Source organism: Elaeis guineensis, chromosome 6, assembly GCF_000442705.2.
Source record: "Elaeis guineensis isolate ETL-2024a chromosome 6, EG11, whole genome shotgun sequence".
Taxonomy (NCBI): Eukaryota; Viridiplantae; Streptophyta; class Magnoliopsida; order Arecales; family Arecaceae; genus Elaeis; species Elaeis guineensis.
The window spans coordinates 11,471,755-11,485,885 of NC_025998.2; the positions used below are offsets into that span (position 1 = coordinate 11,471,755).

Sequence of the window (14,131 nt, forward strand, 5' to 3'; positions counted from 1 at the left end):
GGTAAAGAACGGTCTCCTCGTCATAGGATGGGAGATCATTGAGTGGAAGAGGATAAAGAGTCGGGCCTTCTTGGTTGCCCTGGGGAAACAACTATCAGATTTAAATTCCCCTTTTTCTCCATCATGGCTCTTTATTCTTGTGTATGGCATTGGTGTCTTTGTTGCTGACCTTTCCTGATCAACCCATTTCAAAGATCTTCGTCAGCCCAAAAGACTCCATCGGACAGATACATTGTTTAATTACTGTTGTATTGACTTGTCGATTTTGGATAAGAAAGCATAAGATGTTCGAGAGACATGATGCATGATTGAGCAGTTGAAGAGCTTTGAAGAGCTGAAGGTGTTCATGGTATGGTTGGGTTGGTTCGTGCCTTGTGAAATTTGGGCAGCTCAAGTAGCCAATTTAGTAGTTGAGCTAATATGTTCGCTAGGATATTTGAAATTCTGAGTATTCCCGCCAAAATCCTCATGATTGAGGAATTGAACTAGGATTGATAAATTACCGGCACAGGGAAGTTATTCTTAAGCTTCTAAAGGCACACGCCGCAAGGAAAAAAACGCTCTGAAAGTAGCTATGGCGGGAAGTTCCTTTTCGGTAGTAAGTAGAAAGTGCTAAAGGTCTCTCAAACCCCAAGAAAAAACACGAAATGCCACTCATGTTAAGAAGGAAATTTTGGTTCCTTGTTCTCTTTTCATATTGGTTCTTGTGAACAAAAGAGTCAGTCCAGACCTTCCATTTGAGTTCATGGAGTTTACCTTTAGGTTGCGTTTGGTGATAGGATAGATTGCCGGTAATTTAATGAGCCCTATTGGATCGTTATGTTGGATATGTTTTTTTGGATGGCAGTCCAAATTTGCTTGGCAATTTATTGCTCTGAGATAATCTAGATAGTCTTAGCAAATGATAGTTATCTACGTTACCACTTCCTTAGTAATATTACAATAAAAATTTTAGATAAAATTATTTTTTAAAAAAATTACAAAAAATTCATCGTCCAACTTTTCCCCTCACCCCCACCCCCTCCTCCAGTGCCACCTGCGGCTCCTCTGCGCACGTGCCTTGCCTGTGGCTTCTCTGAGCACACACCCCGCTCACGGTTCTTCCATCTCTTTTCGACTGCCCACAGCTCCGCCTTGCTATCTATCACAGCTCCTTTGCCTTCATCCCCACCACATCTCCACAGCTCCTCTGTGCTCATCCCCACCACTTTTATGACTCCTCTATGTGCGCCTGTCCCCTCTCCCCTTCTCCCTCCCTCTAGTGCCTGTGGTTTCCCATACCCCCCCTGCTTGCAACCCCCCAATGTTCCTCCGTGCTTGTCCCCACCACCTCCACAGCTCTTCCGTGCATGCCAACCCTCTTCCCCCTCTCCTTTGGTCCCCGAGATCCCCACACCCTCCGATTCATCTCGTCCCCACCACCCCCATGACTCCCTGCATGGGCCCCCTCCTCTCCCCTCCCTTCGTGCCTATGGTTTCCTATACCTTCCGGCTCGCTGCTTCTTCATGCCACCACCACACGCATACTACTCCCACTGCTTCTCACCAGAGAGAAAGAAGAGCACCAGAAAAAAATTATCAAAAATATTTTGAAAATTTAATTTCATATTAATGGTAGTCTAATTGTCATACTAAATATATCAATTAAGATTTTCAATAATTTTATTGCAACATTATATGTGTATACCAAATACAATAATTAATATTATTGATAATTTAATAGTGGCAATCTATCTTAAAATTAATCCATATTATTTTTCAAGATTGCTTGGCGATGCACCAAATGCAACCTTAGTGCCTCAAATAAATATGTATTATCAAGATTCCGATAGTTTAGCTCCTATTTATCCTAATACTAAAACTATTCATAGGCCATTTGTTAACCATAGATGCAAATGGTGAAAAAAAGAATAATATAGCAACAAGTATCAATTAGAGGTGGAAGTAAGAAAGATAGATATGCAAGGCTGTGCAAGGTTGGATTTATATTGAAGTTTGAATCTTCTTCAACAAAAGGTTGAACTAAAGTGATCTAATCTCAGAATATTACAGCTTATCTATTTAATCCCATCCAGATATGGGCCACACTAATATGTATTAAGATTTATTTTATATATTTTAGTTGATTTAGACTCTGACTAAAGATAAACCTTCGATAAAATAATAGAGATATATATAATAGTTTGATAAATTTGAGCTCTACATAACCATCATGGATAACATCCATCTTCCAATCTTTACGACTGATTCAGATACTGCTCTAATGGATGAGATACATTATAAAAAGATTTTTATAAACCTCGTCTCTTACTCATCCGAGAGCTTTTGAGATCCTCTTCATCAGGTATGCTCGGATTAGGGTTAGGAAAGCGAGGAGCATCTAAGATTGGTTCTAGATTGCAGTTTACAGATGGCTACAGGTTGATTTTATTAGGCTGGAACAATAATGGTTGGATATATGATTATTTTTGCATTCAAGATTAAAATTTCTATCATATCCACCCCCTCCCCCTTCCTCCCGTATCTACAGTTTCCCACACCCCCCGGCTCGCCACTTCTCCATGCCACCACCACACCTACACCACTCCAACCGCTCTCATCAAGGAGAAAGAAGAGCATTAGGGCAAAATTACTGAGAATATTTTAAAAATTTGATTTCACATTATCAATAATCTAATTGTCATACCAAACATGTCAATCAAAAGTTTTAGTAATTTTATTATAACATTACCTGCGTGTACCAAATATAATAATCAACATTATTGGTAATTTGATGGTAGCAATTTATCTTGAAGGCAATCCACATTATCTTCTAAGATTGCTTAGTAATGTACCAAATGCAACATTAGTGCCTCAAATATATACGTGTTATCAAGATTCCGGCAATTTAGCTCTTATTTTGTCCTAACATTGAAACTATTCATAGGCCATTCGTTAACCATAGTTGCAAATGGTGAAAATTGCAAATGGTGAAAAAGAGAATATTATAGCAACAATACGTATCAATTAGAGGTGGAAGTAAAAAAAATGGATGTGCAGGGCTGTGCAAGGTTGGATTTACGCTGAAGTTTGAATCCTCTTCAACACATGGTTGAACTAAAGAGATCCAATCTGTGTTACTCCCCCCCAAAAAAAAAGAAAAAAAAAAAAAGGAGATCCAATCCGAGATCACAAGCCACCTAGATGGGCCTCAATTATTAGTTATTCAGCATATATGAACTACCCGTATTCTAGAATTGGATCCTTTCAGTTCAACTCATGTTCATAATACCCTGACTCTTTGGGTCGGCATGTGTGACAGGCTGCCAACCACGACAAACGCTGCACACCTGTAATCCAGTCATAGAGCTCTTGGTAAGTTAATATATATGTGCCAACTCCAAGTGGTTATTATTTATAGCGTGCCAATTCTAGCTAAATCATCCAAGGCAAATCCTTTGCAATTTATTAGATGGTTTTAGACTTCTAATTGTTTGTGCTTGGACTCACAGAGGAGCACAGTACTGCTATTCGTTGGAACTTGGAAGGAGCTTCCAAAGTAGACTTAAAAAGGTTATATATATTTGCCAGAATGTCTTTCGAAAGTTCATAGTTGGCATATCGTTTCAGGGATAATCTTTATGCCGAGCTTCTAGTGAGAAGCAAGCACGAATTCTTTGAAGTTTCAACTTCAAAGAAATCAATGGTTGCAATAAGAACTATTTTTTTCAGCACGGCAGCACATTAGGAAAAATATAGAAAGAAAAAACATATATCGAATCAATTCCGAATAAAAGGAGAAAAGGACATGTATTTTTCGTCCGTGGAACTTAATTATCATTATCGATTAAATTAAAAAGCAATTGTGAAAGGAAAAACCAATTCTTTTTGGTGAAATAGCTTCAAGCTAGGTTGTCAGCAGCTTCTCTGGTGTCACCAAATTAAGATTGATTGGCTGGATGGCAATTCTTTGAAAGACCCCATGGTATCTTCCTACAACAACGAGGACAACAGAGGTAGTGAACAAAATTAGTACGAAAGAAATCTTGCCCAAGTTCTTAATCATGCATCTTGTTTGTCCAGAAGGAATTTAATAATAGGATTCTTGTAGATAAAGTAGTGCACCCAATACTGGGATGCATTTCTTATCTATAACATTGCTCATAGCTAGTCATCCACAATATCCATCCTGCAACATTGCTCACTCATTTGGACCCTCAGATCTACCACCCTTTAGTATCGAACATTTGTACAAACAAAATTCCAAAAGTCATAAAATTCATTGTAAGGTAAAGGAGATGCGCAAATTTTATTGGAGTAGGAGCCTCGGACCAATCTCGTCTCCACCAAACATATTGAAATAATCCCCATGAACCATTTGGATACACATAGCAACCACCACGTCTTATATATTCTATTAAAAATGTACCAAAAAGGCATTTTATATATTAAAAAAATACGAAAAGTGCAAAACCCTCTCTCCCTCTACCCTACCCCGTCATATCCAGCTCATTCCAGCGAGCTCACAAACCTACCTCTCTCCATATATCCCACATACGCTTCTCTCCTCCCACTCCACCACCACCACCACCACCACCACCACCACCACCACCACCATGGCCTCCACCACTACCACCACAATTGCACTCGTACTAGCCACATTGCTCGCCTTCACCACCTCCGGCGCCCGAGCCCAGCCGCTGGCCCCCGCCCCGACCCCGGCCCCCCTCAACCTCACCGCCGTCCTGGAGAAGGGCGGCCAGTACAACACCCTCATCCGCCTCCTCCGGGCAACCCAGGTGGAGCAGCAGATCAACAGCCAGCTCAACAACTCCTTCAATGGCCTCACCGTCTTCGCCCCCACCGACAACGCCTTCAACACCCTCAAAGCCGGAACCCTCAACAGCCTCAGCCAACAACAACAAGTTGCACTCGTCCTCTACCACGTCCTCCCTCGCTATTATAGCTTGTCCACGTTTCAGACCACCAGCAACCCGGTTCGCACCCAGGCGTCGGGCAGTAACGGTGGCGTCTACACCATCAACGTGACGAGCACGCCGAGCCAAGCGAACGTCTCCACCGGCGTCGTCGACACGCCCATCAGCAACACGCTTAAATCCGACTTCCCGCTCGCGGTTTACTCCGTCGATAGAGTCCTGCTGCCTTATGAGCTCTTTGGGGCCAAGCCACCGGCGCCGGCCCCGGCGCCGGAAAAGGAGAAGCCTGGGAAGAGTGACAGGAGCCCCACGGCAGATGGGCCGTCGGCGGCAGTCGGTTTGAAAGGGAGGGGAGCAGGGTGGAGTTTTGTGGTTGGGGTAGTGTGGGTGATGGGCATCATTGGAAGTCTTTTGTAAAGAGTGAATGAGTTCTGCTTCATTGGACTGCATTGCGTTGTGTCGCATTGTTGGTTGGTTGCATGCAATTGTGCCAGTTTGCGTTTTGATGTTTTTGTTAGTGTGTACCTGTCTATTCTTTGGATTTTTTTTTTCCTCCCTTTAATAATTTTTTTTTGTTTTTTTTTGGTTTAGGGTTTTCGCGTGATTTATTAATGCATTCTGGTTTCCATCTTTGGATCTTATGAAATCAGATGTTAAGACTGGATGAAAGTAATGAAATAAAATGAGATGAAACGATATATACCAATCTCTATAAAAGAAATGGCTGTAGGTACTTTTAGATGCACAACAAAATCATGCATGTTGTGTCATGATTTTTCATGTTTTTTAAATTGCAAGTTATTGTTTTATATTCAATTGAATATGAAGTTTGTAAGTTATTTATAAATTTGAAACTAACAAATGTCAAGCTTTCAAAACCCAAAATTTTGAACTAAAAAATAGTACCATGATTTTGAGATTAATAGTAACCTTTATAATTAGTCTTGTTCTTGCTGGCATATGGGAGTGGTTCATATATATGGCTGCTGAGGCTTCTTACGAGAAAGGAGAGGAACATATCAACATCTCACTGGCGCTTGCCTACTGCCTATCCGATACTTCCATCGTTTATGTAACGTTCATTATAAAATAACCTTAAACTATGTGGCAGAAAATTTTATCATCATGCAGAGTTTCAGATCAAATGTATTAATTACCTTAGGTACGGTATAGATTTCATGCGTTGGCATCTTTGAAGTATATATCATCACCAACTAGTTAACCAACCGAAAACAAGTTTCGTTAATAAAAAAACACAAGTGATGCTCTCTCCTTGCTCCAATTAAAGTCCAAACATACTGCTGTCTATATTCTCAGATAAGATTATTTAGAAACTAGTTGTTGCATCGGCTAGGTTGCGTGCCTGGTCAACATTAATTTGGCATGGTAGATGACCCAAAGTTATCAATTACTTTCAGGAAGAGTAGAGGTTTTATCTTTGGAATATCGTATGAGAAATGGTATTCCAAGCAAATCTACATCTGCGTCAAATATTTCCCTACCCCATATCGTTAATTAACCCAGCCAAATGAATCTGTCTCAAGGCCAAAAAATCACAAGCAATGTTTAAAGTTGGTTCCATAGTTTGTCACCTGATGGAAACTTGACTAGTTAGCTTCTTGACTTGGTCGAAGACGATTAGTACTGAATTGCTCAAGGGGTAAGAGATGAGATATAGAAGCTGGCTATTGGCTTATATTATTAAGTTCGTGAGGATTCCGTCTGTCACCCTGCGGTAAATACATGCCTTTATATCCGTTGGCTTTGGGTCCATTGCTACGGTCAGGCATTGCATGAAATATTCAACACGTAAAGTCCGACGTGCAATCAAAATATTAACAGGAGGGTGGAGAAATGTGGTTATATTTAATCTGGTTGTCTTAAATAATCTAATGACCCACTGGTTTCTTTTCAGAAACACAGTGCAGCAATTAGAAGGCAACACATGCATGCAAGCCACCTACTCCATTAGAAAAGGCCCAACTTATTTGTAGATATTTCATTTCGTGTTCCAGTAGGTCATCTGGTTATCCCCACATAATATATTTCGTACATATATATATATGTATATTTTTTTTTCTGGTAGAGTGGATGCATTAAATTAAATTAAACATGAATAGGTACATCCCTGAGAATCTAAAAATAAAATATTTAAAAATAGAACAGAAGAAACCTATAATGTTGATCTTATATGATCTATACAATCAACAGCACTATCGGTCTTTCTATAAATATGAGAGACGTCAATAGCAAGCAATGACCACATCGTTCTCTAGCAGTTCTGTAACAGTGGATTAGCAAGCTATCTGACAACCGTTATGGAGTCACTACTCTTTAAACAAAGTTGTGATGCCCTAGTTGTGTGTATATATATATAGCATAATTCACATGCCAACATTGTAGTTTGGATGCCAACAGCTATATTAAAATCATTAGCACCTAAGCCTCATGGTCGTGGGTATTACCTCAAGAATAAATAAATAAATAAAAACAAAAATCTTGTAGTTGGACGATTGTCTTTGATGGGTAGCTCCAATTTTTTTGGAAATATCATGAATTGAACCCTTTTTTTTTATTTCTAGCACATATGTTGGCGGTGACTTGTTAATTTGATTCGACATTAATTTAAATATAGAATGTTAGTTTGAGAAATAGGTTTAATAAGTTATGGGACTGGGTAGAATCCAAAGCCTTCTTAGTAGCTTTGGTTTAGAAGTCTTTGGATTAGACACACTGAATTTACCATAGTCGAAACCCAACTAGATCATATATAAAAGATGTTTAATCTTTTTGTTGTCATTTTCTCGTATCGATTGAAAATCATTTTCTATTTTTTCTTGTCTTCTTAAAAGGATTCTAAGCTCTTTTTCCTTTTTTCTCAAGCTGAAAATTTATTGTATCAATGAATATTAGTGTGAGAAATACAGCAAATTAGGGATAGCTTGTCCGTCTTGCCCTTTCAACTCATCTCCTGAGTTTTAGATAGCATAGTAAATTTGTGATAGTAACCGGCCCATCAAGGTATCCAAGTCCAGTTTGGCATGAAAGATCTATTCCTAGAAATCTTTTAGCTGTGAAGACGCTGAAATTAGATTAATATTAGTTCTTCTTATGAACAAAGGTAATATGCTGGTTTAGTAGAATACAGTCACGATGGTGACGATGTAGTGATTCCCACTTATTATCTTATGTGAGACTAAGTCTCAAATATGATCCTCAACTCTTCTTCCTTTAACACTCTAATCTAATCGGCTGTCTTCATGATGATATTGAGGATAAGAAGGCTCATATTTTCTAAGATCAAATACGCAAATTGCTGACTTATTGGCCAATATTTTTACATTGTTCACCCTGGATGTTTGGGTCCTTGTCTCTGGAATTTGCAGTCCATCTTGCATTCTTATTCTTATGTTGGGGGGGGGGGGGGGGCCTTGTACCGATTGTAGGGCCATGTTTGGCTTGTCTCGGGTGTGTGTGTGCGTCTTTTTTTTTTTTTTAAATGAAAATAGAACACTCAGACAACTCTCATATTCATACACCCTAAAAGATTAGAAAAATGAATGTCCTAAAAAGATATCGGCAAAATTGAGGAGACACCCTAAGAGCCCCCATTGGAGTGATCAGCAACAAAACTCGCCATCCAACTCACAACAGTGTTCGTCTCACGATAGATATGACGGATGTCTATGGAGACACAAACATCGAGCATCCTTCATATGTCGCGAATGAGAGGATGAGTTGCAGTTATGCCCTGGCATCCCTGCATCTAGGACCACCATCATGGAAACCTCTCTACCACTAAACAGTCAGTCTCAAGAGTTAGTCTCGTAAAGAAGATGCCCTCCCAGGCCGTCGGCAACTCCACCATGGGGATAATGGTCATCATGAGATGGATCCTACCAGCCACAATGAGCTTCGAATCGGGGCCATGGATCACAAACCTGTAGGGTCTACCTTTACTGTCCACCATGCTGCTATTAAAGTTGACCTTAAGGAAGATTAGAGGTAAGGGTTCCCAAGAGATAAAGATCTTTCGAGACGCTTCACGAGTAAGGAAGAGTCCCAAATGTCCCAAGTCCTTGAGATTATACTATCTAACACAACCCTCTTAAGCACAAGTCTCGCCAACTGCCATCCCGCCTAAAAAATTCTCAAATTCCAAGCAAACCAGATATGATAACCAATATAGGCGGCCCTGATGCCCACAAATCTGATGGCTTCAGTCTCCATGCCCTGATGCAGAGCCTCAAGAAAATCTGGAATAGGTTGCTCCTGATGGATGGCTATAGGGATCCGAGTCTTCAACCGCCAAACTCTCCTAGCTCTCGGATAGAGAAGACATGCTCCATCATCTCTAGGGGTGTAAGTTTGGTTCGATTTTTTCAGTTACCAAACTGAACCGAACCGAACAAGGTAAATCAGTACGATTTTTTTTGATATTTGGTGCGGTGCGGTTTTGAAATTTAAGAAATTTTAATTTTCGGTTCAGTTCGGTTTGAAATCGATGAAAAATTGAAAACATCAAACCGCACCAAATTATCTAATCCTATTTCTATTTCTTAATATTCATGTTGGCCATCCCCCCCTTTCCAACTCTGATCCCTCAGACCCTCTCGCTCTCACCTCTCGTCGTCATCTCCACATCACCCAAAATTGGAGGGTGGTGGTTTTAAAATTTTGGCCGATGAACAAAGAGCCCTTCCTTCTATAGCATGGATCCGAAGGCTGGAGGAGCAGGCAAAGGGTGGCGGCGGCGACAATGATAATGACGGAGGGCTCGAGGAGCCTAGGGAGAAGCTCATGGGCCACCTCCGTGAGGTGGTAGACCGGATGAAGATCGACGTGCCACCGCCTTTCTTGGGAGGAGAGGCAGAGAAGGATGTGCCAGCATCAGCAACGACTAGGGCGCTGGAGGTAGGGCCCTTGTCGTCTGTGGTGGAGGCGACAAGACCATGGAATCTGAGGATGAGGAGGGCTGAGGACGGCATGCAAGGGTCCGATCAGGATCGGAGGGCGGCACCTGAGCTCTAAACATGCTTCGACACCGGTGGTCAGGAGAGAATGGTCTGAATTAGATCGAAAAGCACGGAGAAGAGGGAGCGGCCCAAGAAGTGAGAATGGCGAAAATTGAATAAACTGCACCGAATCGAACCGAATAAGTCAGTTTGGTGTGGCTCAATTTTTGTTTATTTTGGATTTGGTTCGGTATCATTTTTTTCTTATTTGATTTTTTTCGATTTGGTATAATTTGGTGCAATTCAAATCAAACCGCACCGAATTACATCCCTAATCATCTCCTCCCCCCTCCCCCCAACCCTATAACTGGGACAAGAGGGGGTAATATCCATCCCCTAATCTCTCAGTAGTGCTTTGGGGGGTAGACGGCTCCAGACGACCTTCCAAAGGAATAATATGATCCTCAAATCAATTTGAAATCTTCAGATTCATGTGGCATCCAAGCTCGTGGTCTGCTCTCCCCTGTAAATATCATACAAGTCCTTAGATACCACTCTCAAAGTGCAGGAGGACTGTCAAACCCTAACATCTGAGCCCTCCAGAAGGGGGATCGCCTGCAAGAGGACCCAGTCGACCAACTCATGGTTGTAAAAGGCGCACCATGGTGCATGCCATGGCGCAAGATATAGGTTCAGTGCCTTAACAGATCCTAAGCGAGGCTCCTTACAGTGGCGCATACCTTGGTGCATAAAGCGCATAAGGCGCAAAGGTGCATATGGCGCTGGCCTTAGTGTGGTGAGGTGTAGGGAAGGGGGAAAAAAAGAAGAGGAGAAATAAGGAAAGATAGGAAAAAAAAGGGATTCACATGTAAGAAAACATATTCATATGAAAATTTAAAAACAAAAGAAAAAAGAGAAGAGAAAACTTTAGCAGCAACTTCCTCTCCTAAGTACAGCAGCCTCCCCTCCTTCATATGATCTGATTAGTCTTCTTCTTCTTCTTCTTTTCCTCCTCCTCCTCTTGCTATTATGCTCTCTATTTTTCTTCTCCTCCTCCTCTTCTTCTTTTTTCTTTCTATTATGTGCTTTCTGTCTTCTTCTTCTTCTCCTCCTCTTGCTGTTGTGCTCTCTATTTTTCTCCTCCTCCTCGTCTTCTTCTTTTTTTTCACTGTTATGCTCTCTGTCTTCTTCTTCTCTTACTGTCATGCTCTCTATTTTTTCTCCTCTTTTTCTTCTTCTTTTTCTTCTTTTCTGTTGTTATGCTCTTTGTTTTTCTTTTTTTTCTTTTACTTTAGCTGCTGTTATGCTATCTATTTGCATCTATTTTATTACTATTGAATCTTGCTGTTATTCTATCTATGTGCTTCTTATTTTTCTATATTTTTTCTCTATTAATGCTTGTTGTTTATCTCTACTATGCTCTATGTTTGCCTCTATTTTGCTGCTATTGAAGCTTGCTATCATTCTATATGTATGCTCCCTATTTTTTCTATTTTTTACTATTAATGCTTGCTGTTTATCTCTATTTTGCTACTGTTAATGACCGTTGTTATATATTATTAATTCCTTTTTTGTTTGCTCTCATTTGCCTCTGTTTTGCTGCTATTAAAGCTTGTTTTTTTTGTCTATATGCTCTCTGATTTTCTCTTTTTCTTTACTGTTAATGCTTGCTGTGTTTTGTTGCTATTAATGGTTGCTTTAATGTTGATTCTTTTTTGGTTTGCTTTGTATTTCTTTTGTGCATGATAGAGATTAAAATGAGTGTAAGCACAAAGAAGGACTCAGCATGGCAGCATATCTTTTTGGTCAATTCTAAAGATACAAATTCAGTAACATATAATTATTGTAACAAGGAGACTAAAGGAGGGATAATTTGAGCCAAACAGCACCTAGTAGGGGGATTTAGAAATTCTACTGCTTGTACAAAGTGCCCTTCATATGTTAGAGAAGAATTGAGGGAATATATGCAAAAGAAGAAGGAAGAGAAGGAAAAGATGAATTTTATACCGGATTTTGATGAGATTGACAATCAAGGTGATGAAGAAGAAGATGATATTATATTTGAGGTTGATAGCCATGGAAAGAAGAATGTTTCAAGTGAAAGTAGTAAAATAAATCCTCCATTGAAAAAGCTAAGACAAAAAAAGCCAATTGATTCATACTTCACCCCAGATCCTGAAGTAGTGTTACAAAATCAAAGGGCTAGAAAGGGAAAGCAAACAATAATAAATGATGCATAAAATAAAGAAATAGGGGAGAGAGTTGTTAAATGTGTTGCAAAGTGGATGTATGATGTAGGAATAGCTTTCAATACAGTCAATTATGATAGTTTTCCTGCTGTTATTGAATCTATTGGACAATATGGACCTGGCATGAAGCTGACTTACCATAAAATTAGGATTACTTACCTAAAGAAGGAGGTGGAACATACAACTTGATGAAAGATTCAAAGAGTGGGCAAAAACTGGATGTACAATCATGACGGATGGGTGGAAAGATAGGAAGAAGAGAGCTTTGATAAACTTTCTAGTGAATTCTTCTAAAGGAATAATGTTTCTTGAATTAGTTGATGCTTCTTCATATTCGAAGATCGAAGAGAAAAGTTTAAGTTGCTTGACAAATATATCTAAAAAATTAGATCGGAGCATGTGGTTTAAGTTGTCACTGATAGTGCTCGAATAATACTACTACTGAAAAGTTGTTGGAAGCAAAGTACTGTATTTGTATTGGTCACCTTATCTTGCACATTGTATTGATGTAACGTTAGAAGATATTTTTAAGATCCCACTCTTGCATGGAACATTGAGAAAAAAAATAGCATTGACAGACTTTATATATAGTCATGGGAGAGTTTTAAACATGATGAGGTAGTTTACAAAATAGAGAGAGCTGCTAAGGCTCGCAAAAATCAGATTTACAACTATTTTTCTCACATTTGCACGTATTCATAAACAGAAGAGCAACTTGAGAAAGATGTTTATTTCAGAGGAATGGACCACTAGTAAATGGTCAGAGGAGCAAACAGGTAAAGAACTTACCAAAATAATGATTAGTCCTTCATTTTGGAATATCATTGTATATGCTCTTAAGTTGGTTGATTCTCTAGTTTGGATACTTTGTTTGGTTGATAGTAAAAGAAAGCCTCTTGTGGGATATATTTATGAGGCTATGGATAGAGCAAAAGAAGTAATTACGAAGACCTTTAATAATAAAGAAGACAAATACAAACTGGTTTTCACCATCATTGATCAAAGGTGGGAAGTCCAACTCCATCACCCTTTGCATGTCATTGGGCACTTTCTAAATCCTGAGTTCTTTGCTCAAACCATAATATCGAGCAAGATGCAGAAGTGATGATGGATTTTTATCATAGAAAAGATAAATCCTGATACTAATTTACAAGATACAATCTGCAATAAGTTGGTTATTTATAAGAGGCTGAAGGTCTCTTTAGTATAACTATGGCAATTAGGCAAAGATTTACTAAAGCACCAGTTGAATGGTGGGCTGCCTATAAGTCTTCAACCTCAAATTTATAGAAATTTGACACCAAAATCCTTAGCCTCACATGTAGCTCATCTAGTTGTGAGTGCAATTGGAGTATTCTTGAGAATGTAAGTTAATGCATCCTTCAGCCCATAAATCTTTAGATTTATATTGAAACATAATGTAAATCCATACTAATATGTGTCTATTAACTTAATAAAATATTGCAGCTTCATATCAAAAAAGAAATAGGCTCGTGCAGGCTCGATTGAATGACTTAGTGTTTATCAACTATAATAGAGCACTAAGGCAGTGATATAACATTCGAGATAAAATTGATCCTATCTTCTTGAAGGACATTGATGAAAGCAATGAATGGCTCACAGGAAGGATGGATGATGAAAATGATTTGGATGATAGATTTGTATTTGATGATGATGCTTTGTTGACATGGAGTGATATAGCTAGAGCTATGGGAACTCAAGAGCCTAATCACCCTACTAAGAAAACTTCGAAGACCAATACCACTGCAACAAAAGCTTCTGCTTCATCCTCCTCATCTTTTGTTCATCTTCATCTTATAGATGAAGAGGTAGGTTCAGAAGATACTGAGGAAGATGTGGAGTGATATGAGAAAGAAGAAGATGATATTGTTGGATATGAGGATGATTAAGAGTGTTTTGAAATTTCCTTAAGCTTTTAGTGCTTGTTATTTTAACTTTTATGTTTGATGTTTGAACTCTTAAGTATGTGGCTCTTAGTCTTTCATGAGTT

The 14,131-nt window shown here is 39.3% G+C and overlaps 1 protein-coding gene across 1 annotated transcript; it reads left to right on the forward strand.

Moving 5' to 3' along the window:
* The first annotated feature begins 4,564 nt into the window (after window positions 1–4,564).
* Window positions 4,565–5,562, forward strand: LOC105047257 (fasciclin-like arabinogalactan protein 6). Its single transcript, XM_010926101.4, has one exon. It carries the CDS (start codon window positions 4,596–4,598, stop codon window positions 5,331–5,333), a length of 738 nt encoding a protein of 245 aa, XP_010924403.1. The 5' UTR covers window positions 4,565–4,595; the 3' UTR covers window positions 5,334–5,562.
* The last annotated feature ends 8,569 nt before the right edge of the window (window positions 5,563–14,131 follow it).

What these genes read in the sequence shown, in the direction of transcription:
- LOC105047257 (XM_010926101.4), top strand. Translation starts at nt 4,596, where the DNA reads ATGGCCTCCACCACTACCACCACAATTGCACTCGTACTAGCCACATTG.